The 26,636-nt window shown below is 37.8% G+C and overlaps 1 protein-coding gene and 1 long non-coding RNA gene across 5 annotated transcripts in view; one reads left to right on the top strand and one right to left on the bottom strand.

Annotated features, from left to right (window-relative positions):
• The window catches only part of nptx2a (neuronal pentraxin 2a), a 31,926-nt gene extending 5,715 nt beyond the window's left edge, over positions 1 to 26,211 (bottom strand). The window contains exons 1-6 of one of the 4 annotated variants that reach the window (XR_004342471.1): positions 25,064 to 26,209; positions 21,504 to 21,750; positions 17,675 to 17,919; positions 12,046 to 12,225; positions 9,846 to 10,732; positions 4,995 to 5,005 (exon numbers count right to left, since the gene is read on the bottom strand). Coding sequence is in view for 2 of the 4 variants with exons in the window: in XM_032588211.1 (XP_032444102.1) it covers positions 10,505 to 10,732; positions 12,046 to 12,225; positions 17,675 to 17,919; positions 21,504 to 21,750; positions 25,064 to 25,513 (1,350 nt within the window). In the remaining 2 variants the exon portion in view is untranslated. Of the gene's footprint in view, positions 1 to 4,994; positions 5,006 to 8,251; positions 10,733 to 12,045; positions 12,226 to 17,674; positions 17,920 to 21,503; positions 21,751 to 25,063 lie in introns of those variants that run through there. The other 3 variants (XR_004342470.1, XM_032588212.1, XM_032588211.1) reach the window with 3 other exon arrangements.
• Positions 1,710 to 2,647, top strand: LOC116736004 (uncharacterized). Its single transcript, XR_004342472.1, has 2 exons — positions 1,710 to 1,930; positions 2,030 to 2,647. It is a non-coding gene; the product is annotated as an uncharacterized LOC116736004 (long non-coding RNA).
• Positions 26,212 to 26,636: the final 425 nt, after the last annotated feature.

Here is a 26,636-nt window from a genome sequence, read left to right as displayed (position 1 = left end):
GCCCTCCGCATGGGAAATTATTGTCTGATTGGTCTGAAGATATGTAAACTGGCATAACTATATTAGAATTCAAACTACTTTAATTAAGTGAATGCATTACATCACAATTTAACCTTTCACCATTGTTTAGAACACAAATAAACCCTGGAGCCTGATCTACATATCTCGCTATTATCTGCCGCTACAGTGTGCTAACCAACTAGCATCACGGCATGTTAGCTACTCCCTCTAGCCACTCCGAAATACAACAAAACTCTTTCGATATCTTTTCCCATGTGCTCATTTACATTTACATTTTTCAGGTGAGAATAACCTTCAAGTTCGTTTTAATAAAGTACTTTTTTTATTATTTGGTACCGTTCGAGAAATGTTTAAGGAAATGCGTCAAAGTGTAAAGAGTTTTGTTGTATTTCGGAGTGGCTAGAGGGAGTAGCTAACATGCCGTGATGCTAGTTGGTTAGCACACTGTAGCGGCAGATAATAGCGAGATATGTAGATCAGGCTCCAGGGTTTATTTGTGTTCTAAACAATGGTGAAAGGTTAAATTGTGATGTAATGCATTCACTTAATTAAAGTAGTTTGAATTCTAATATAGTTATGCCAGTTTACAATAACTTTAGATACATGCTCATTAAATATGTCACTGTGTGTGATTAAATATGCATATTAAGTGCAGTGAATTGAAGGTACATGTTACCTGAGGGAATTGGGACAAAATATGAGGTTATTTGATTATTTCTGGTTTAAGGAAAGCGAATGTTGATGTTTATGTCAATGATGGAATTTGTCTAATATGTAGGGGAGAGCGGGGTATTGTGAGACATTGGGTAATGTGAGACACCCCTTATATCTAGGCAATGGAACAAAATTATGGTCATGTGACCATTATATTTACAAGCCCCTCCCATTCTCCCCTTGCCAGGAAGGTGAAGTTGATGCTGTTGCTGTGGTAAGTATGTTTTTTTCATAAAAATGTGTTTTTTGCACGTGAAAGTAAATTTTCTAGCTATAAACGTAATTAACTATTGTGTCAAAGCAAATTAATTCAGGTAGAAAAATTTATATCATGCATGTTGATGAACTTCCAACATATACAACCATGTGATTGATGCTAGTTCAAGATTAGCCTGACTTGCTAGAGATGTTGTTTTTTATAAAATGATGGCTGTGGGGTTAAATGAGACAAATGCCGTGGGGTAATGTGATACACTGTCTTACGTTACCTCATCATGAAGTACAATTTAAGTTTAGTCTTAAACATATTTAGTGTAATATTACATTACATCTGTTTAATTTTTATGTCATAACCATTGTAGAAAAGCCATCATGCCAAGAAAGTACACCAGCAAAACAACCTGGGGACAAACACCCCTCGCAGAATTGGAGAATGCAGCTGCTGAGGTCAGGCAAGGAAAGAAGTCTTTAAGAAAAGCTGGAAGGGACAGAAATATTGACAAGACAACCCTACAAAGATTCATAAAGAAAAAAGAGAAAGGGCAAGTAAAATCAGTAGCCCGGAGTGCAGTAGCTGAGGCAAAGAGAATATTCACAGATGAGATGGAGGAGGAGCTTGCTAAACACTTGAAACAACTAGCTGACCAGTTCCACGGCCTTCCTCCAGTTAAGTGCCGTGAACTGGCATTTGAATACGCAAAGAGAAACAATATCCCTGTTCCAGCCAATTGGACAGAGAAACAATGTGCAGGTATGCTAGGGTGTGCAAGTGATCACAAGCTAAATAATAATGCTAAATAATAATCTTATAATAATAAATTATCTACTCTCTAGGAATAGAGTGGTTTCGGAGGTTTCTTGCATGTTGCCATCTGTCTGTCCAAACTCCAGAGGCAACATCCCTGGGAAGGGCTACAGCCTTCAATAAAACTACAGTAGGGGAGTTCTTCGACAATCTGGCTGTAGTGATGGACAGGTGACACTTTTTTAGTTGCAAATGTTTTAAGTTAGCTTTACCCGTAAGATTTGTTTTGAATTCTGATAAGGTTTTTTTTTTGCCTCTCCTCTTTCATAGGCACACATTCCCTCCACACATGATTTACAATGTAGATTAAACCGGCGTCTTTACAGTTCAAAAGCCATGACAGGTAAGCAACACATGATATACAAGAGAGCACCATACTGATATTGAGTGGATTGTGATAATAACCAGTGAACCTGTGAGCTGGAAAAATGAATGGAATGAAATTAAATACAATGTACTTTTAGACCAATAGTAACCTACTGATTGTACATTTGTCCCTGATTCTAGACTTTCTATCTTGATTCAGGTTGTGACAGAGAAAGGAAAAAAGCAAGTTGGTTCTATCACATCATCTGAGAGGGGAGAACTAGTGACTGTGGTGTGTGCAGTGAATGCTGCTGGGAATGCCATACCTCCTATGTTTGTCTTCCCCAGAGTTAGGGTTAAGGATGACTTCCTGATAGGAGCACTTCCAGGAGCCAAAGGTGCCTCCACCAGAACAGGATGGATGAATGAAGACAAGTTCCGATTATGGGTCCATGTTCTGAGACCCAGACTGTGCATTAGCTGGTTCTGCTTGTACTTTGCTCTTGACACCCAGATACTAGCTAAAGGTCCTGTGCTATGATTCTCACACTGTGAATGTTAATTAAAACATTTTGAAGTATATTATGTTGTATTTAATTTACATTTTAATACTTTGGGTTACTTTCAAGTGCTAACTATAATTAACCAATCTCCATAACACTGATCCTAGTCTGACATTTTTTTGTTTTTGAAGGTTAGGTTGTCAGTCAGGATTCAAATTGTTACAACATGTGTTATGGTAGTATTAAAGTGGAAAACGTAAGTGTATCAGCTTACCCCCAAATGGTTCAATTTACCCCATTGATTTTTCTGGTCTGTCTAACTTTACCCCTGATCTGGGGTAAAGTGAGACACAGGACCACTTTTTTTAAAACAATCATATTTTCATTGTCCTTTGTCTTGACGATATTCTGATAACTTCCATAGCTAGGAAACATCCCAAATTAATAGGAAATGTTTACATTTTACTGATACATCATTTTACCTTGCCTATAGGGAAACAAATGTAAAAAATGTCTCACAATACCCCGCTCTCCCCTACAGTAAATTACTGAACTATAAATTGGGCTGTATTGACAGTTAAATGAGCTGGTTTGTTCAATAAATAAGCTGAGAGAAATTGGAGTAACACAGACTGCGTCTCCCGTGTGCTCATTTCCATTTCCATTTTTCAGCTTTATCTGCTGCTGACGGTCCGGAACCCTGGTACCCGTTACAGATGCATCTGTTTGACCAAAACATTGAGGTTGGTGCTGATCAATGATCTAATGCAGCAAGCAAATCCAGCTCTACAGCAATTTCTGGCTAAAATAAACTTATAAAAAATTCTCTAAATAACATTCACTCTTGTTATTTTAGCATTTAGCAAAAACAGAAAACATTAATTTTACTAATCATAGCTGACCTTAAAATTGAAAATATTCTTACATAAAGTCTTACAGTTAAAGCAAAAGGTTATCATGTGTCTTTCTACTAGACATGATTTGGTCTGATATCGATTCTGAGAGAACAAATAGCAAAAGATCAGCTTAGATCTTTTTACTTCTATCTAATGTTCTCAGTATCTGCTTTGTAGAAACAAAGTAGGTTTCAAAGAAATGAGCACAAAAGTGTGAGGTATGCACAAATGAATCACCACATACGGGAAAACAGCAGCTGCATATGACACTTTGCAATCCATCCTTTTTAAAGATCAAAGAGTCTGCTGATGCTGGTTAGAGATGCCAGTTCATCTTTAGCTTGTCACGAAAAACAAATGTTATTTTCCAGAAAAAAACCCCCAGCTCCTCTTTAGTATCGGATAGGCACACGGAGAGCATGAAACACGGCCATAAAGTAAATTGTTTACCCTGAGCACAAGCTGTTCAAAATTATCTAAGCTTGCACAGGATGATATAAAATATCCCTACAATGAAAGTTTACATTTACAGCTACATCTGGGATTTTTGTCGGAAACCTTGATAAGGGGAAATGTGAAAGCCTCGCTTTAAAATGTTCTCTTTTTGTCTGCACAAATGTCAGATCTGAAATGTATTTTAACATATTTTCAAATCCTATCTTCTAACAACCCAAATGGACTGCAATGCTTATGAATGGACAAAAAAAAGGAACACCGCCATATTAATCATGTGGCATGAGGACAACAAATCACAGAAAATGTTGTATGTTGGCAAAGATGTTCCCAGCCAAGGCAGCTTAAAAACCAGACTCATTTACTAACGCTGGATAAATGGACAAAAATTCTTGTATACTTTTGTGAGATTCTTGAGGGAGGAAACCCCAAATATATGACCTAAGTCACAAAGTTTAAAGGCTATTCCACCAAATACAAAAGAAAATGCAAAGAAAATTCAAAGAATGTTAAAGTTTTCGTTCTGATTTTGGTATTTAGCAAATAGAAATACTTTTGGTAACCTTATCTGACCCTAATAACTGTAGTTTGATATAACATCAGTGAATGAAAAAGGCTATGAGAGCTTTTAAACTGTGAATGTCAATATCCGACTCCAGCTTCATATTTCATTTTCTCTTTCATTAACTGAGATCTTAACAGCTGCAACAAATAATGACATGAATTAACGTGTCTCTGATTTTAAAATTAACTAGAGAAGCCAAACAGCCAAAACACACAGAGTAGTTTTGTGCCAGAGATGGGAGCTGCATTTATTGAAATTCAGAGTGTACTTTTTTAATAAATTAAATTGTACAACCTGGAGGGGAATTCTGGGTCGTAACAGTATGTGAAATCGTAGAAAACTGCAGCTCCCAAAAGATAGCCCTGCTTTCTGCCCAAACTTTAATTACAAAGTCAAAGTTCTCCTCTAGTCTCATTAAAAAAAAACAAAAAAAAACAACTTGTTTTTCTCAAAGTCTTTTCTGTGCCGTCTCCAACAGGGACGCTGCATGTGGAAAAACACGTTGCTCAAAACCACACAGACACTTTGATTCCTTACACCCAGCTTCTTCACCCCTCGCAGATATGTGCATGTATACAATGACTTATCAAATGCACTCAGAGTGATTTGATTTTAATTGTGTGTTTTCACACTCCAACACAACCTTGGGCAATGTTGCAGAAAGCAGACAATCCAAAGCAGCGAGTGAAGAACATATTGATGTGAAGAAGAGCTCTAATGAAGAATAGGTCAAATAATTATTCACTGTCACTCCGTCTGGTCAAATGCAATAAACAAATGGACAAGCTGGCAGCAGCACTAAAGTGGTAATTTGTTTCTGGTGATGTACTGTTATCATTACATCTGCAGCAGCTGTGGAGATCATTTCTTCAGAAACCCCGCAGGATTTCGCTGGGCTAGAAATCTCCCTTTCAAACGCCACCGCAGCGGGAGAAAAACTCAATAACTACAACGAATCCCATTCCTCAGACTCGGCACACAAGCAAAGCTCACAGCCACAAGCCTGAATACACGGACATACATACACATGTTGTTTTTTATCCTGTTGAGTCACTCTGCTGTCAAAGAGACAGATTATAACTTCAAAACTCACACATGAAGCCTTTTGTTATCAAACATTAATTTACCTCTAACATCTTTTTTTAATGGTTTTTTATTATTATTTTAGCACAGAAACCAAGACGTCTGCATGCAGCACTTTTTGTTTTACTGTCACCATTAACAAGAGAAGAGAACATTATGTACAATTTTTAAAAACATCTGTAATTTATCTGCATTGCCGTAAGGGGTGAGAATAATTTTTATCTTAATTTAGTTCAACAGGCTGCATTGGTGTGTCAACAAAAACTGCGGATATTTGAAAAGAAATAATTATGAGGGTGAACAGTGGAGCGGTGCTTAGCAACACTGCACCAAGGTTGCAAGTTTAAATCTGTAGCCGAGTTCTGTGGCATTCTTCCTGAGAATGTGTGGAGTTTTTCATGGTACCCTGATTCCTTTGCCTATTGTAGGGCTTAAATAAAGAGAAAAACATCAGCTGCTCGAATTGACACTAGTATTTACAGGAACGTCAAAATTCATAACTGTCGCAGAATTAGACTTAAAGGATTTTTAAAAGAAGTGGTCAAAGATGCATGTTTTAATGTTTGAGATGAGAATCATCCTAAACAGATAAGCAGAAGCAGCTGATGTGTTAATGTTTTTAGCTGCTGGAAACTGCTGCTTAAAATCTTGGCTTTACGTTCTTGAAGAAATTTACCCACAGACATGCAAGAGCATGATAAAGCATAAAAAATGCATTTTCATGCAATTCCATGTAATGCCAGACTAAATCTTCTTGTACTGCACAGTTCAAAAGAATTTTAAGAAGTCTTCTATTGAAACATCAGTGAGAAATTGGGATTATAATAGAGTTGTGCGTATACTTTTGAACACAACTGAATATATAAAACTAGTAAAGTGTCTATTGACTTAAAAAGCATTCAAAGGTCACTACGCAAAGATGCATTATTGATTTTTACTATTTTTATAATTCACACAGCGGATCGTTAAAAAGATTTGATAAACCACAAACAATTTGTTAGTAATTCTGTTGCTATTGTTTCTGCTATAGTGACATGTGCTTTAATCAAACTAGTTTATCATTTATTTAACCACGTAGATGTATTCATAATTAATTCGTACTTAACATTTCAGAACATTAGTGTCTGCATGACTGGAGCGGCAATAAAATAAAAATTAGAGACATAAAAGAAAACAAGAAATACAAAATTAATATTAACAGACATTCCGCGTTGTAAGTTGCCTATGGGGTGTCAAATTATTGTTCTGAGACAAAAAAGGGACCCCTGGTGCATCAACACCAGCACACAGCATGAAGAGAGGAGAAGGCTGGCAGTGTCCTATATTGCAGCAGCTTCCATAATCCACAAGGGCAGATTTTTTTTTTTTCATTTCCAATTGGATGCCAGCCAGTCCAGAGGATTTCTCCACTGCTGACATTTCATTGTCCAGATTAGAGGACATATAATCTAATGAGGTTTGTAGCCAGTCCTGCAAATGATATTTCTACTGACTGGACAAATTGTTGCTTCTTGATTTAAATAACGTAATGTGAACGGCGTGAAAAAGTTAACGTTGTTTAAGAGACAATCTTGTGTGGAGATTTATTTATTTAGCAAACAGCAGAGAGGGTGATCTCGGTTTGGAGACTTATAGTGATTTAGACATGAGGGTATGAGGCTAATAAGATAAAGAGTGAATTCCAACAATATAAAACAAATCAATTTCAGACAATTTGTGGTTTGAGTGGATGCAGGGGGGAACTATGCACGTTTTGGATGAGACATTCATTTTTGAAGTATTTCACTCTTCAAAAAATGTGAGATTTGTGTTACTATCATAAGTGTTTGCAGAACAGGTAATGTATCATGTCAATAAAACATTTTCTGTTTAGATTCAAAATAGCAACTACAAGACAGGTAAAAATGTATCTCTTTGTGAGCCAAACTATGACATAAGTATTACTTTGCCTCATTTAATATGTTGGTCCTGTTGTGGACAGGTCGTCTGTCAGTTGTACCCAGACTCATAATTATTAAACATGGGAGATCGGTTTCTGTGCCCCTTGAGAAACAAATAGCATAGACCTAAAGTTCAGTCCTCAATGGCTCACCATGTAATGAAACCTTACCTTCAACAGTCCAGGTATTTCAATTGCATCTAAAGCACAATTAATGTAGGTTAAAACCTAGCCAAGGAGTCAAATAACTTGACTGATATAGTCTTTGGGAGGAAAATTTAGTTGAACTTAAATAAAATAATACGAAATGGTTTTATTTAACTACTTTAGCTGTTCTTGTACAGTAATTTTCTTACAAAATCCTTACAGTACAATTTTTAATTAGACCAACAGACTGCGTGAGTGGGAGTTGAGTATTTTAAGTGCAATATCGTGAAATGTAAGGAAAGTTTTAAGTAAGCAGAAATTAGATTTTGAATGAGGCGTGGTGAACGACTCAACGTTTTACCATTATTTCCTAAAAAAGCCTGAATACAGAAACAAGTAAACCATTACTTGCTGTTGCCTGCAGGCAGCGGTGTATAACCCTCTACCAAAGTCGTGTCAGGATTTTTCACTTGATTCTTTTGAAAACAGTACCTATATTTTAAGTTGGGCATTTGCCAAGGTTTTTGTATTTATCCATTTCAACTTTGAAAACGGTTGAGTTGTTTTGTCACTTTATGAAATTGCCGTATCGAATGTCACTTCTCAAGAGCTTGCTTATTCGTTTATTGAGTGCAAAAATACATCAGTTATCATAACAGACAGTTGCAGAATTTCATGTGGTTAAAGTTTGCAGAACACAAACACATTTTCGGCATTTCTGCGCTGTCATGAAAGTGTGCTACAAAAGCTGACAGAAAGTTTAAAGTCTCCACTCGCAAAAAAAGCACATATGGTTTTCACAAAAGGCCATTCACCAGAATGTCCAACAGAACATTTGTGCATTCTTGCTGTTTTGCATGACTGCTTCTGATAAGTTATTTGCATATAACTATGCAAATAACTTGTTTACAAGAACAGACAATTTGAACAGAAAAAAAAAATTCTTATCTTTACAATAAAGCATTGCTAACAGAAACATTCAAAAGTAGAGTTCACAACAGGATTTCATTTATTTTTCAGCATTTGGTGTTACTACATGTTTACTTATATTGTTTTTAATCAGAGGAAAACTTCTATTTTAATATTTAATCCCAAACTCTAGGGAAATTAGGCTTTTATCAAGAGATGTCCAGAGATCAGAATCAAGACAGGTTTTTTCAACTCATTGATATTGAGCCATTCAAATACTGAAAAACTGATTTTTTTGGGGGGGGGGTTATTTATCTAAGGTGTACCCTGTACTAAAACATAAACTATTTGTGATCATAGAAAAAGTCACATAAAGTCTGGTCACGCGTTTTTTGATCCACAAACTGAAGTAATCTCGTGCTGGAATTCCTTCATTTTCTGTTTGATTCACAACTACTGCAGAAAAACCTGCTGCAAATTTTTTTTTTTATCCTTTCTGTGTGTTAAAATTCTTCAAAGAAATCTTAGGATTTATGAAACTGCCAATTGGTGAGTCAGACCTCAAAGAAAACTGCAACTCAAAAAGGCTGGCTGAAGCACCTTTAGCTTTATTTCTTTATGTTCCTTCTAGTTCGTCGGGGAAAAGAAGGGTCCTTAAAAACTGTCCATTTCAACATTAACAACAAATTTTAAGCTCCAAAAACTATTAGTTTTATTCATGATTAATGTCAAAATACATTAGATACACTCCATTCTGTTTAAAAATATATATATCAGTTGATCAAAACCTTTATGTCTGTCAAGAATGAGACATTTAGGACCAAGCTCCATGTAGTAGTAACATTCAAAATGTCTGTAGAGTGCTACTCCCATCTGACATAGCCCCTACATTTGAATGTTTTCTCATTAATAACACACTTACAGAAACATCAGGAGACCAGGAGCACTCAATGCTGCATTCATTCATAAACTTGGATAATTACAACCCACATGGGGAGTTAGGGATTGTCCTTGAAGGCCAGACCAAGTCCCTGTCCTCGCCGAGTGGTCAGCTGGCGTCCACAGTTCTGTCATTTAGCCAGGACTGGGCAGCTGTCCGACGTCGCTGTTAACCTGGGCAGAGCCAGCCCCGTTCAGAAAGCTGTTTGTGAGCATGGCAGCTGCTCAAAGGGCAATGAGGTATTAAGCATAGATTTGCAAGAATAAAAAATGTCCTCCCTCTCTCCCTCATAAGCTTCTGGTCTGTTTTACACGCAAGACAAGCCATAAGCACAGGAACGTGTACCCCACACACACACACACACACACACACACAAGGTCTTACATAATGTTGGCAGCACGCTGCATCAGCCTGTTTTGACGCAGCATACTCACTGTGCATGTTGACAGAAAGCATGCACTGCTCTGACTCATGCATATTATTTTGGACAATAGTGAAGTTCAAACCCATAAGCATCTGCCTCATTTTGGTATTTACTTCGGCCTCACTGCTTTTCAAACAACCAAAAAAACTCAGAGCATGTAGTGCTCGACCACAGTTTTCTGCAGCACATCAAAGCCTATTTGAGCTCACATTCAACAAGGGAAACAGTGCAGTGTTGTCAAAATAAGGAACAGAACCACCGTGAGATGTTCTCAAAGAGTTGTCAAATGACAAGTAAGCTTGCGAATGAAAAATAAAAAACAAGACAACAGCAGGTCATATCTTAACAGCAGACATATTAAACAGCATTCAGCGTCTTCCTCTGCAGAGAGAATCAATTTGACGTACCCGGGAATGTCTCCAGGGTTCATATTTGATGAGCACGTGATCTTTTAAATCCAATAAACACCAAGCCTTAGAGACCGTGGTGGATAGTCCAATGCTACCCTTAGGGTTAGACAATATCTGAATATTCAAAATTCAGATCCCTTTGGCCATGCAGGACTCCTTGAATTGCCTTCTTAGGAATCAAAAGCACGGTCTTCGCAGATTTCGAGAGCAGCTTTACTTGCACCACCAAACACTTCTACATTGGCGTCAATCCAAGGAACCACATTCCCCGGCATGTAGGCCGAACAATTAGCCAAACCCATGATGTCCACCGGCCGTAGTACTCTGTCCCACATGTTGAACTGGCTCAGCTCGCCAACAAAGGCTTGGGTAGCATCAAAACGCCCTCCGACGATGTCCTTATTTGAAAGACAAAGCAAAATTTACATTACATAGATTTTAAGAACAGTACATTAAGTACTAGTTCTACATGGTAAGTATTAACATTGCTTAGTAAATAAGTATCTTCTATATCTTCAGAAGAATCTTGACCCCCACAATCACCTTCTTTGTTTGTATTTGGGTGGAATAGATTTCAATATTGATTCTCAGCCAACCTTACCAGGTTGAGCAAGAGTTTGACTCTGACTTTACTCCAAGCAATGATGGATGCTGCCGTCGACTGTGAAGCTTAATCAAATGATGGCGATGACAGTGAAGATCAACATAACTTTAACTGGTCTGACTCTTCAAATTTACTGGCTTCCTTACCTTTTCTTCACTTGTAAAAAACATTTAAATTTTAAGTTGATTTGCCAGCACTTATCCTGTATAGCTTCATAATAACTTTGGTTGAAATGTTTGCTGAAGATCTATATGAATTCTGCCCTTTGGAGTGTGCTCTCGTTTTTCTTACAAACCAATTCTATCTGTTTTATTGTAGCCATATTTTTCATGGAATCCATACAGAATACTTTCAAGTGACTCAAACTATTTGCTACAGTTTTTCAAAAAACAGGTAAAAATATGTGAAGAAAGAATTTGATTGGAAAGACCAATAATGAGAAAATGAATGAACGAAAAAATGCGAAAAACTTTGAGTTGCCTATTGTCACCAAAAGTATAGAGCAGAGGAAGCTTGGAAGGCAGATTTGACCTAAACTAAGTACAATTGAAAACATAAGAGCAGAACAAACATAAAACTGCCCATGACTGATTGTTATTTATGGGACAATAACATTAAGTCCAGTCAAGAGAGGGATAGAGAGTTTGACTAAAAAAGTCTGCCTAGTAGCTTTAAGATGCCTTAGTGTTGATCAGCCCCCAATCCCTGTGCAATCTGCAGCAATCTCAATTGAGTTTCTTGGTGAAAAGGAAACCAATGCCAACCCCTCAGGCTCTGACCTGATGCTTCATGAGTATACATGTCTCAGTACACTTCATTCACATGTTCTTTTGAATTTCCTTAAGGACACACATGCAACTTTCTTGGAGTTAATCAATGGAGATTTGCAGTGACACTTCCCGTGGGTTTTTTAGAGCAGTTTATGAGTAGATGAATGACGTGATAGTAAGAGGGCCACAGTAGCGTGAGAAGAGACTCAATGCCTCCTCCCCTGTGCTCCCTGCTCTGTGCATCTGGCACTCAGGATGAGGGAGAGTACACAGATGATCCTACTGGTACAAAAACATACACACACTTGTTCTTTACTGACTAAGCCTTCAGGCTCACCTGTTCCTGGCCCAGGATGATCACCCCTCCAGGTTTAATTGGGTGCCAGGGGGCCAGGTTGTCTCCAGTGCCGAGCCGCTCGCCGTCCTGATAAGCCTCCCAGAAGCCGTCCCTAGTCGTCCAGGTGATGCAGATGTGGTGCCAGCGCCCGTCGCTCACTGACAGAGGGAGCTGGGCCACCTGGGTGGAAGTTAAGGGCAGAGGAAAGGATGATGTGAGTCACAGACACAGGTCAAAGGAGAGACGGTGAGGATGAGGGGTAGGGAAAACAGGAAGCAGGATGGGTTGAGGAAAGGCATGAGTTAAAATGTGGCATGCTAGAAACAAGGACAGCAATTAGAAGGGTTACAGCTTCAAAAGAAGCAGTTTCCCACAGAGGCTTCTCTGAGCAAGAGAGACATTTAAAATTTAGATTACCTAGGTGACATCAAGGGATAGAACATCCTTCAAAGCAATCAGAATGCTAACAGCAAAACTCTGTCCTCTTATGCATTTCTGCTTTGTTCATAGATCAAAGGAAAACAACTAGTTATTTTACCAACCAATGACATCATTGTCTTTTGAGGATTCGGCACTAAGCACAAGATCATGAGTGTGCACTGTAACTCATTAGCCTTTTTTATGATGAGCCTAGAGGACTGATTCGTAGTCATATGTCTCGCAGCAGATGTAGCTCTGGACGCAAAGAGACTTGAGAAAATGGAAGTGATTGAAATAAAATTCTACACACTTGCAATTACAAAGCATACTGACCTCATTAGAGGCACCAGGTGGTGTGCTTTCATTAGTAGGACTACAGGGAATGCCCCGAGTGTTCTTATAATGTGTCTATCATGCAGGCAAACCAAAGCTTTTGGATATTAAACTGGAAAATAAATTCTTGTCAAATATTCCTCATCATGTAAATATCAAAGCAATCACGCTTCATATTCATAGGACAAACCATGACTCACTCGTGCTTAGTTAAATGATTGCATTTTCAAAATATAAAAGATGATATTTTTGAGTCATTATTTAATAACAGTGCTTTTATACATATAAGGTTTTGTGAAAGCTTTCCAAAGCAGAAAACTTTAATAATAACATCTATGCCTCAGGCCAGCATTGGAAAATTGCTCCAAAAAATAAAAAGGTTGGGGGCTGCATTTAAATGTTATTTGTACCAGGAAAGCTGGAATCATACTTTGAGTTCTATCTGACTTCTATGCTCTGGTTCTGTTTTGAGTTGTTACTATGTTATGTTATTGAGCTCTATGTGTTTCTTTTTTTGTCAAACAGAATAGCCTGTTCCTTCTTCCACTAATCATCCTCATCAGTAGCCTATTTGCTCACCTAATTTAATCTTTTTCAACTTTGGACTGTAAGTATACTTCTTAGGATTGTCATCAAGTTCCCAATTTGTAACATGGTCTTGGGATCCAACAGAACAGATGGATTTAACTTTGTAATCTTAAAATCAAAGCCCTACATTTCATGACAGAGTCAGCTCTTTCCATGTACCATGGAGAGCAAAACAACCTGACGGTAACTACTGATTGACTCAGCAGTCTGTCTGCAGTAGGCAGTTTATTTTAAAAACAGATATTCTTACTCTCAATGCCCGTTGCAGAATTCAGTGAAAGACATGCTCACACTTAAAAGGTCTTCCTTTTAATCAAGTTAGCATAGGTCTATATAAAACATGTTCATTTTATTTTTTGCACAAAATCATTCTCGGATAATAAGATTTCCCCTCCTCAGTTCTGCCTATTTTGAGCTTGTTTCAGAATGAGCTGTTTTAGGACCTCTTGTCACTTTTATGCAAATAAGCTGCTGCTGGCCACATTGCCAACTCAGTGTTTACACTCACACTTTATGCACAGGAAAATGGCTGCAAGCAGATGCACACTGGTACAACCGTGCATCTTTGGCCCCCCTAGTCAGACCCAGAAGTTGAAGAAGTGGAGCCTCCTGCACAACCATCAAGGACTCAACGAATGGTTTCTGAATAGTAAATCAACAACAAACACTTGTCTTTTCCTGTAGCCATTGTACAGTGCATACAAAAGTAAAACCAGCTGACCAAAAATGTTCATTTTCAGCAATGAAGTGGGAAGAATTCTGCTTCGGTTGCTAGGGGCTGCGCTTAGCTGAGGTTGTTAGGTGAGGGGCAGTACCTGCCTATTGTGACTTTATATTTGGGAGGTTTTTGTAACACCAAAAACATTAACTTATTGCCAGAAAATGGCTGGTTGTTTTTTATTTTTACTGTTTTGCTAAGTGGTAGAGACTCAAATGGAAGTACAAAAAGGTGAATTTGGTGTCTAGGTCACCTCTAACACTCTAAAGAAGTTAGATGGATAAAGAAAATGGCAGCTATGATTTGAATTTGCAATGCTGCAACTTGGACCCATATGACTGACAGTTGTCCAGTAAATCGGAGAAAACTTTGCAATGTCTCTGTCATCCCGCCTGTACGACAGTATTGTCTGATCCAAACTGTTTGTGGTTTTGAAATTATGACATGAGCATACCTTGAAACCAGAAAATGATTGATGCCTAGAACAAAGACAGCTGCAGATGAGGACAATTATGCTGGTCCTCTGGGAACGATTTCAGAAGTGCCTTCAAATAAATACATCTCTTATCGCCTTTGCAATAAACGTGTAGGTTTTGGTCAGATGAGCTTCAGATTGAGATTTCAAGCAACAAATACTCCAGAAGGGTCTGACCTAAAACAAAGATTTAGCTCACATCTATGCTGTAGTATCTGTGATGCTCTGGACATAATTGTCTTCTAATGGCCTTGAGAATATTTTCAAGAGTTTATGGTGTCATAACTTTTTTGATACCAGGAGAGTTTACATAAAAATCTGGTGGACTTGAAAATCTGTCAACTTTGGGTCTGCAGACAGAATGTTGATCCAAAAGACACCTGGCTATGTCAAAGCAGAAGTGGTTCACAAAACACAAATTTCTCCCATTGATATCTCAGTGCCCAGACCTAAAATCTGTGAAAGCCTGTGGAGTGGGCTGAATAGCAGAGTGTACCAACTGATTTGGATAAACTAGAGAAATTGTGGAAAGAGCAACGATCAGAAATCCCTCTATCCTCCGATCTTGAAAAATACTTTAAAAGGTGACTGTTTCAGTGGGAAAGAGGATTTATAGCAAGGTTGTCAACAATTTGATTGTCTTGTTAAAGACAGTTATTCAACATTTTTCTTCTCCTTTGAATAAATATACTCAAAATTAAAGTTGAATGTTTACGGCTTAAGTGCAAGATTATACTACTACAGTGTTGAAATATAAGATGAATTTATTTTATGGCTTTTCCACCTCTTTATATTGGTGGTAAGTAACACGTTTTTCCATGAGAATCATTCTTTTTGAGTAGGTTAAAGCAAGAATGAGCAAATCTAGGCAATATCTCTGATGATGTCACCAAAGTTGCGTCAGCCACAGAGATTTTGAAAATCATTTAAACATTTTTGGGGGGATTTAGTTTTTTCTCCTTTGGAAAACAGTCTCAGAAAATACCAGAAGCATTAGGGATTGGAGCATCAGACTACGCATGCAATATGGCACAATATTTCTGGGTTCGTTCTGGGCAGGGCTGGAGGAAAAGCACAAGTCTGTTTAAGATTATGCTGGAAGCAACAGTACTGGACATCAACAATCTCCTTGTGCAAAGGGAAGCAAAATCTGGGGGAAGAAGCTGATGTGTAACAAGTGCGACTCTGAACCTGCATAATGACACATAAGAATATATCAAGACAACTGGACTTTTAAATATTGTTAAGCCAACCTTCTGCTTCCTCTTTAATATGCAGTAAAATGAGCAACATAAACAATGCAGTTTGTTGGACACTGCAAGTAAATTCAACACACTTATCCTCAAATTCTGCACACATGATCCTCAAATTTACTAAACTTAATTTAATTTATTTTATTTCCACAAGTCTTTTCTTTTTCCTTTAAAATTTCCACCATTTTCCAATGGGAACCTTTCATAGAAAGTGGCGTCTTTGCTGTATTTCACATTTTTGGTCTCTATTAACCTCCAAAGCACTGCAGCTTTCTCAGCCCTTCCTACTTTCTTCCAATCACACGCTCATCCCTTCCACCATCTCTCTCTGATCCAGCCGACGTGAACCCATGTATAATGCATAGTGAGAAGAAAACTGTGGGGAGACCTGCCTGTGCCAATAACACCCAGTGTAAACAGGAGAGTCGGGTAGGAATACCAGTTTGGGATAATTTTAACCAAGAATCTGAGCAACTGAGTCTGGGGTTTCCAACTGAGCCATTATGCATAAAACTGAATTCATTCCTGCAGCTTATTTTGCTGTAACAATGCAAGTACTTCAAAGCAAATGCCAGAAATTATGCATGTCCCTTGTCTAACCATTCTGAGTGCTGTGATAATTGAAATTGCACTGACTGTATGGTTAGAGTAATGGATGAAGTCCAAATATAAGGCCATCAAATGAGCACACGCCGCAGCCCCTATTCTCTAATGAACACAGTTATCTCTGGGTTTGAGTGGAATGTGGGTCAGCCATATTAAATGTTTATATGGTACAAATTTTAGTATTCCGAATTAATGTTCAATGATTTCCTTCTCAACATGAGCTCACGTGAACCACCTGCTTGTTTCACATTACAGAGAAGCAAATTAGAGTAATTATACTTTGTCTTTTTTTTATTTTATCAGTGTCATAACTGAACCAACTGTGTTGGCAGGCAAATAATGCTGAATTTATTTTATTTTTTTATCTTTCTTTACAGAAAATCAGCCATTTCAAAGCCAAGACAGAACTCCTCTCCCTCTGCAAGTTTATTCTTAACTGATAGAGTTAAAGCTGCCAGGAGATTCTCTTTTAATCCATGCCACCAGGAGGCACCGGTAAGCTCAACAGTGCCTTTTTGCACACTCACTTCAGAAATAGACATGTGAAGTAACTTCTCGTCTTTTTCCTGTCTTGCTTTGGTTTTTTTTAAAATAAATTATGCTTTTAAAGTGAGCTAAAAGTAGTTTATTATTAATATATTTTTTAGTATATTTCTGATCCATTAGACTGTGAAATATTTGTATTATTCCTTATGCTTTAAAAATATTTTAATTAAACATTTTTATGGTGCTCCAGATAATATTTAATATTTGTGTCAATATAAACGTAGCTGAACATCTCTTTCATAGTTGTCTGTGTGTTTGAACTATTCTACAAATGGTCCTTCAAGTGGCACCAAACAAACCCACTTACCCCTTTTAACTCAGAATGTAAATTTAAGCAGAAAAATAATCGGACACACAGCAGATCAAAGCAGTGTTTTAGTTTTACTTAACATGTTTCTTGTGACTGGAAGTAATAGTACAATTTTGGAGAGACTCAGTCACAGTCTCGACTTCAAACTGATTTGTAGAGAGAGTTAGAGATTAGAGTGATGGTAAAGAGACCTTGTAGAAGCTATTATTTGAAGCTCATCAACAAAATACCAGTTAAAGCAATTAGAAGAAGCATTTTCTTGATATAATTCAAAAATATAATTTAGAATCTAAAACCGCCAAGTGGATACACAATTCTAGGCTTAATCGTGCATGGGAAATGTAAGGAAGAATAAACTTTGCTTCTATTTGTAGACTTACCTTGTCATTGACCAGTAACTCAATAGGATTGTTGCCCCATTCAATCAGAACTATCTCATTGGCCTGTCCAGGCACGCCATAAGAGAAAGGGGTTCCTATGCCTGGACTGGCGCTGGACTTCAGCCACATGCAAACAGTGAAGGCGTACATCTCTGGTAGGCTCTTCTTAATGCGTCCGTACAGATAGTTGGTGCGAAGAGGGAGGGACACCTTGAAGTCCTCTGGAGACTTAAAGGCATTATTACCTATGGACAGATAAAATATATATAATTGAGCATAAATATGATTAGTTTTCGTCTCATAAAGTATCATAATGTGAGAAAGTAGGAAAGGACATGTCTATATTGCTCTCTAGTCTCAAACTGCAATGAAAGAAAAGAGTTTTAAATCACAAGTCTACATCAAATAATCCCAAAAGTAAATAACTGAACATTAAGTCAAGAAAACAAATCAACAAGCTGGAAAAGAACAAAATCTTTTGAGTTCAGATTCTAATGGGATCACCATTTATGCATCAAAAAATGGCATCTAAATATTTCAAAAATATTGGAGTTGTAATTTGTTACTATGGATAGAACCACAACTTTAAGACACTAGTGGATTTTTCCCCTTTAACTGTTCAATGTATGTTTTCTAGAACATTATAACCTTAAATGTTCTTTAAGGTTAAGAACAATTTTAGTACCAAAACTTAAGACAATGGTTTTGCTTTGTGACTACAATTTTTGCTTGGGATTTCAAACATTCTACATTAAGATGGCGACAAAGTAGAGAATTTATTAATATAATAACTACTCCTTAAACAGACTGAAACATGATATTAACACCACCACCTTTTAATTAAACTATCATATCACACAAATCCAATAGGTTTTATTCCAAAAATAGTATGCCTGGTTTAAACCATTAGTCCAAATTTACTAAATTTATTCTTTGGATTTTTATAAATTTTTTTATTTCATTTTATTTTTTTAGTAGACTTCAATCAGCCTGAGGTTCTTTTAGCGAAAATAACTCTCTTTTTTGCAGCCATGTCCACTTTTGTTTGTTCTGTGTCCTTCTGATGTTAGATTCATGGACATTAATCAATGTAAGAGAGAGATCTAGTTGTTTTGATGTTCCCTGCAATTTCTCTGTTACCTCAACAATTTGAAGTGAGTTGCAAACCCAATGACCTTCAGTCATTTATTCACCGAGGTCTCTATAGACCTACTTTGATACTAGTTTTTACAGAATGCGTGGACGTGTCATAAATGTTTTAATGTATATCTAAGACACTTCCATAATTTGGTATTTTAGTGGCTGAAAACATCTAAAAATAATTTGTAATTGTAGAATCCTAATCTTAAATGGAGAACAAGTATAACATTTTAAGGTTATTTGTTTAACTGGTGCAATTTTTGAAAATGGACATGCAAATACCACAGTACATTGAACAATTAGCATTAAAGTGACAAAGAAGCAGCAAACATTAAAAGTCAGCAATGTGGCACTGACTGTGCTTACGTTTGTGTTGCCACATTATCAAACAATAACCTATCATTAAATTTTATTATTATTACAATTAGCTTGTACAGGAAGTTACAGCTTTTCCAATGCCTGTTTTATCTTTAAAACATGGTTTTAAACCCACCACATCACATATTAGTGCAAGTCAATACACAGCAGTAACCACTCAGTGTGACCACATCACGTTTATCTTCCTCTGATATCAATGTCATACCCCATACAATACTATGAAAAAGTATTTTCCACCTTATATATTGCAATTTTTTTCACTTGCAAATTTAACCTGAGTAAATAAAGAAGTGTAGTTTTTTTAATTAAGATAGTTTAATTCATTAAGTGAACAGAGTTCTCCAAAGTGGCTCCATGTGAGAAAATAATTCCCCCCTAAACATAGCAACTGTTGGCACACACTTGGTGGCAACAGCTCCCAACAATGGAAATCAGTCTTTAACTGATGCATTTAGTTTAGCTGCTGTGTTTAGACCTTGTCTACGTGACGGAATAGTTTTATTTCAGTCATATTAGAGCTTTGTGAAGGATGAACAGATTACTTGAGGTCACACAACTGTAATTCAATTGCATTTAAGACCAGACTTTTGACTAGGTCTGACCTTTTTTTTAGCCAGTACAAAAACACCATACATAAAAAATTTCTGATTTGTCATTTTAGTTCACAGAAATATTGTCCCAAAAGTCTTGGGGATCATAAAAATGTTTTTTGGTCAATGTGAGAAAGACCTTTGTACGACCTGCTGGATTACTTATTGATGAACTCTTGAAGTAATATTTGTAGGCAGCAGGTCCTATAGGAAAGGTTCAGCGCTATTCCATGCTTTATCTATTATCAGTTATTTACATGTTTCTGCTCATTGATTAAGGTCTTGTTTAATGAACAATCACTAACCACAAATCACAATCTCATTTGGTCAATCTGAACTTCCATTTAATGTCACAATGCATATTTTACAATATTTCCTGTGAAATAAAATCTTCAAATTAAATATGGCTGAATTTGTGTTATAACTAATTGAATGCCAGGAGTGCACATCTACTCTATAACACAATATTAATAAATTATGAAATTTGATGTTTTAAGATCAGGTTGTTATAATATCTTTCAAGTCATCAACTAAAGATTCACACACACAATCAGCTGTGTAATCTGCTTTCATGCCAGCAAACCAACCAGTTCAAGCAAACTCTACCAAGTCTGCTGAGAAGAGTGGCCGCTTTAACCAATCATTCATATAAGTATGCATGTGTGTTTGATACTGAGTGTATAATTCAGGGAAAATTTACAATGAAAACAAACCCAATTCCTGTTTTTAAAATTCATTGAGAGTTCGAGTTGTATAAATTATTTCACACTGGAACATGAATATATTAAATAAATCATCACAAGCATTAAAACAAATTTTAGAAAAAATGTTTTTGGGTGCATGATGGGTGAATGTAAACTACTCAGACACCATGATTTTTGGCTCTGTTTGCCACATACAGTATGTGTTAATCTTTTTTCCCTCTCAAGAACAAGAATCTCAAATATCATGTGCATATTCATTTTGTGTAGAATTTCCCGTCATGTAGCCTCTTTCAAAAAATACTATTGTCCTACAGGGTCAATTTCAAATAAAAAGTAGATACGCTGTCTCTGCATATTTCAGAGCAAGTCCAGGGAGGAGAGGAAAATTGCGTTATGGAGCCATTGCAGCAGCTTTATTTGTAGGTAAAATCCTTACCTTTCTCTCTCACAGAACAACACAATAAATCCCATCTGAACTCACAGCAGGAATCCTCTGACATTGATGTGATGGAAATTGAACTAAATTAAACTCACAAACAGGTTCTGCACTGAGAGGCTTCTATATCAAGCTATATTATACACATGTTCTTCTATGCAACTGAGACATTAACATCAGCTATGAAAACTATCCTTGCCTGACCAATTCTGCGAAACCTTGAAGAAACGTCCAGTGAAATGTGAAATAGACTTCTTAAGCATTTTTTTCTTCTGTTGGTGGAAACATTTTCAGTATTTTGACATCTACCATCAAAGAGCAACCCAGGAGGACGGACGCTTCTTGAATAGTTTCTACACTAATTAAGAACATTTAGCAGTTGCTTTCCAAGCCTTACTTTTAAGACCAGCAGAATAGCTCTATGAGCAAAAGGAGTGTGAAGGAAAATCTTTACATCATTGAAACCTTATTCAGATATTGACTAATCGCTGCTAAATTAGTAAGGCAAAATTTATATATAATTATGAAATTGGCATTCAAATTTGCACAATTTTTCACAGATCCTGATGCCTCATGCTTACTTTTCTCGAGCTCCGCGATCCTCTCCATGAGGGAGTTGAGAGCGGTTTCGGTGCGTTGGCGGTGGGCCGCGGTTTCATTGTAGAGCTGGCTCTTCTCCTCCTCCAGCTCAGCTACCTTACGGAGGAGCTGGGTCTCCAGTGCACCCAGACGCTGGCGCAGCAGCTCGCGGAGCTCTGGTGGCAGGGGAGTCAGGGCCGAGGCTCCTCCGGCTGATGAGTTTGTGCTGGGGAGGCGCAGGCTTTGCTGCTGGGAGGCACACCACAGACAGAGATTAGAGACAGACAGACATTAAATCCTGCTAGCTGTCAGTGCAGTAGATTGCTGATCAGACAGCTCTGCTATCTTTTTGGCAGCATTGTCTTTGATGCATCAATCTCTAAATGAAGACAGCGTGTCCCTATGGCTTGTATGGGCGACCTGCCAAACACCAGTGGCTGTGTGCAGGGTATTAAAGGTAGACGTCACCCCAAGTTGACACTACGATGACAGATGGTTTGTTTTTTGTTTTTTTTGGAACATGGGAAACATCATGTGCCCACGCAAGTAAAAAAACTGCCCTCAAATGTCCATTTCAAATATTACTCTGCTGGCAGTCAAGAGCACATCCCAGTCTGATTACTTTTTTACTGAAAAATTCAACCATCTATATGCCTGAGCGTAGCTTTATGGTCCAGAAGGCAACTGTTCATGTATGCAAACCCAGTGCCTTCCAAAAATAGTCATACTGCATCACAACAGTAGACTTTCATGTGTTTTATTGGGATGTTATGTGATAGATCAACAAACACAAGTGTGTAATGAGTTGAAGGAAATCATACATGCTTCCTGCATTTTTTGCAAATCGAAATTTTAGACTTTTAGCTTGCATTTGTATTTCAAATCTTTTGCTTAGATCCTCGTACATAATTATCCAAGTGTCTGTGCCCTGATCAGGAAAGATATTGGCAACATTGGGCATTTTCCCCAAACATAGCTTCTACATGATGTTGACAGCATTACACCATGATTATGATTTCCTTGAGCAATTGTAAAGGGAATGGTTAGAGCTGATGGGAAGTTGGATGGAACAAAATAGAGGGCAATCCTGAAAGAAAATGTGTCAGAGGCAGCAAAAGACCAAAGACCAACATGGAGGTTCACCTTGCAGCAACACAACAACTCTAAGCATACAATTAGAGCTACAATGAATGGGGTACATTAGGTCAATACAACATCATGTGTTGGAACAGCCTAGTCAAAGTACAGTGCTACCTCCAAATGAAAATTAGGATTATTTGTGACAAGACTTGAAAGCAGATGTTCCCAGATGTTTTCCATGTACAAAGCTTTCAGTGGCAGAAATGCAAATGCTTGCCACATAGTTCAAATTTTTGTTAGTTAAAAAAACATTTTGAGAAAGACGTAGAATTTTCTCCCAATTTTCAACGAATTATTGAAGTTAGTGGCCCTGCTGTGGCAAAATGTAAAGAACCTCCAGAGGTATGCAAATTTTCATCTAACTGAAAATCAGATAAGTGACAAACTGTCCACTCCTTGTGGAAACATGCAACCAGGACGTGATGAGTAATGATAATTAAGGTTCAGCCTATCAAGGGTGTTTAAAATAGACCTGTTTGGAATTCAGCAGAATATGCATGTTCTCTATCAGCATATTCTTAATTTGATTAGAGTAGTAAACTTTTATGATATGAGAGAGGTAGATAAGGGTCAAGGCAGCAGAGAGATGGATCAATGATGCAGCATATTGTCCACAATAATAAATTCAGAGCACAAGCCTTCTGCTTATTTGCAAATAGTTCTCCAGGTCACCTCATTAGTGGCTGAGCGTGACCCTTGAGCCCTCTGGAAAGTATAATAAACAGCAAAACAAGTGAATAAAGAGCCACAAGCAGTGCAAAAGTCTCAGGTGTGGCATGACAAAAGCGCTAAATATTTGAATGATTTTGAAAATTTTATTGCTGTAGACCAACTAAAATCTCGGGGAATTAATTTAATCATCTGCTATGAATAATTAGTCACACGATTGCAAATAAGCAAGTGTGTGAATCCCATAGAACACTATGGGCTCATACATTATTCAAGAAAACATTGCAATTCCCACCATCACGTGCAAATACTTCACCTTTGACAAGATGTGTTTTTCTTTTCAATAATATCTCACAGATAAATCTCTCTTAGTGGATGTCTTTGGATCAATAAAAGCATCAAGATGGTACATGCATAAAACCTGACCTTTTGACCTCATTGGTTTGAGAGGTCCCAAGCACCAGATTAACCCATAACAAGCCATGTGACATTGGCATGACTGTTTACAATTAGAAAACAGAGTAGCTGCTTAGAACCTCCAAACCATTAGGGGGCCCCAAGCACCAGCATTCTTGCAACTCATGTTTACAAATCAAATGAATGATACATAATCAGTAAGTTAAAATTTGTTGTAACTCACATATAATGTGGTAGGATTCTAAAGAAGTAAGACATGTTGTTAGCATTTTAGATCAAGAGTGGTGTTTTTATACCAAATGAGCTTTTTACTTGAAATGCTAATTTATTTCAGCAATTTTACCCAAAAGTTATATCTATTTTTACACACAGTTTATATATATAAATTGAAAGGTTCACTTTTGTTGATTTTGATGAGAGCATGCAGCTAACGAAAACATAAATTCTGAAAATGAACGTAGTGTCACGGAGAAGATTGATTTGTAAGTCCTAAACTCATTCATTATGGGTTTAGATCAGGTGAGTTTGATGGTCAGTCAAGACCGTGGTCATTATAGCAGGCATTGTGAGGTCAGTATTAGCTCCCACTGGACCCATCAGCATGGCCATAATGTTTGTAAGCAGAAAGAAGGTTAGAAGAATTTAGAATTTCTGAATGAAATATTAAATTAATTTAATCTATTAGATCATTAACAGCTGGGTTATTTTCTCCTTAGCCCAGGCAAGACACCTAATGTTGTCTCTAGTTCAGGAGTGTCTTAAATTATGAAGTGTCCTGGATATGTCATTGTGTGTTTACTCTCGAATCACTGAATCCAGTGACAATACTTGATTTATGAGTCTCACCTAAGCTATTAAGTGGTCTTTACTCCACAGAAATCTAAAAGATGTTCTACCACATATTTTCCTTCCACTAAGCTTTCGATTAGTATGTCTGGATACAGCATACTGTGAAGAAACAGCTTATTATAGCAATTGTCTTTTGTGCCTTTGTTATCTGTCAAGTGAGCAGTGTGGGCCACAACATGGCAATAATATAACATTTCTTTATATAAGAAAATACGTATTTCAAAATATTTGTCTTATATAATTTTCCGATTTTCTGAGAAACTGATATTTTAAGGTTTCATTCACTGTAAGCCATAATCATCGAAATGTAATAAGTGCTGGTAATATAACAATCTGCTTGTAATGAATCGATATGAAGTCTGAGTTTCACTAAACATAATTACTGAAAAAAAGCAACCTTTGACAGTTCAATTTACTGTCACGAAGAATGTGCGATATAAAATGGTGGATTTTTGTGTTATGCTGTTGCGTGTTTATGCCGTCTTACCTCTAAATTCTCCAGCCGACCCTTCAGGGTCTGCATGGTTTTGCCCAGTTGGTCTATAGTCTCACCGGGGTCCCGGGGCAGGTCTCCCATGGTGTTCTTCCCGTACTCCTTCCTTCTGGAGCCCTGACCCCGGGACTTACCCTGCGCCATCTCATCGGCTGCCGCCTCGCAGCGCGCCAGCTTGGAGTTGAGCTCTTTAATGGTTCCCTGTTGGCTCACAATGGTCTCCTTCTGCTGCAGGATAGTCTCCCGAAGCTGGATGATGGTGTTGCGCAGCTCATCCTCCACGGGGCTGCTGCTCTGGACGCGGTTGCCTGTGGGGCCATACCCGCAGCCGGGTTCTGCGCCCGGGGGGATTGCGTTACACACGAACCGACTACCTGTTACATCTTGGCTGCTCACCGTGCGCCCGCTGACCAGGTACATAAGTCCAAAAACTAAAGTCAGCATCTTGGGTGAAATGGGAATTACTAATCCCTTTAGGAACAGGAAAGTAAAAATGTTTCACAAAAAAAAAACACCTGAAATTATGTAATAAACTTTTTACACCGATTTTATTAATTTAGTATAAAAAAAATTAACACATCCAAAGTTTTACGGGAAAAAAAAACCACCTAAAATTTATGAAGCGATTTGGAGAAAATAAATCCGCAGTGAAAGCCCATAGTATTACTTGTTCATCAACCACATGGTCGGTCTGCTATAATATACACACATACACACAAAGACAACCAAATCTTCCAGCATTTAAAACTCGGCCAATTCAGATTTTGATAAATCTACTCCAGAGAAAAAAGAAAGAAAGAGAAAAAAGCAAAAAGCAAAGTTGAACCCTGTTGGGTTTGTTATCTCCAGCAATACAATCCTCAGAAGGTCGCAGAGAACTCAGCTGTGCCTGTCTTTCCTCTCCGCTCCGTTGAATTGTCAGTGAGCGGTGCTGAAGAGACAGCGACGGCGCTCAGCAGATTATTATAGGGGAGGTGCGCACTGGCGCTTCCGTTCATCACTTCGTGCGCTCCGGTTATTCAGCCTCAGCCTGCGTCATCCGCCGAATCCCAGCGGATCCAAATCACGGCATGACATGCTTTGAGTACATCTCATTGACTATACGTGAGTTCTTTAGATATGTGCTGAAGATGGCAGATGTCAAAAAAAAGAGGACTTCACAAGGTTGTTGTTTTTCTCTCTCTCTTTCTCTCTCCCAGCGTTCCTCCGTTTATTCATGGTAACAGCTTGACTGAAGAAAAGTGTTGCTTCCTTTCTTTGGTCGCCTTAAAGTACGCAAAGTTTCACATGGAACATGTTTAATTCCTTCTCCCGGTACCTTTGAACATTTTAGGCTGTAAAACAATATGACAAAACTTAATGCTAACTGACTGTTTGGGGAATGTGAGAGTCAGTCAGAATACCAAGACCGGTGGTGAAATTTTGAAGTAGCTACAGAGATCCCCAGCTCTGATTACCTAATTGAAAGCAGCTATTTGAGGAGGAGAATTAATGTTGCAATTCAGAAGGCATTTCCACCCCATTCACACCTTGGTGGTAGCAGAATGGTGATGGCAGCATCATGCTG

This window comes from Xiphophorus hellerii, chromosome 16, assembly GCF_003331165.1.
Source record: "Xiphophorus hellerii strain 12219 chromosome 16, Xiphophorus_hellerii-4.1, whole genome shotgun sequence".
In the NCBI taxonomy this organism is placed as follows: Eukaryota; Metazoa; Chordata; class Actinopteri; order Cyprinodontiformes; family Poeciliidae; genus Xiphophorus; species Xiphophorus hellerii.
The sequence above is the reverse complement of the archived record's forward strand: the minus strand, read 5'-3'. Positions and strand labels throughout refer to the sequence as shown.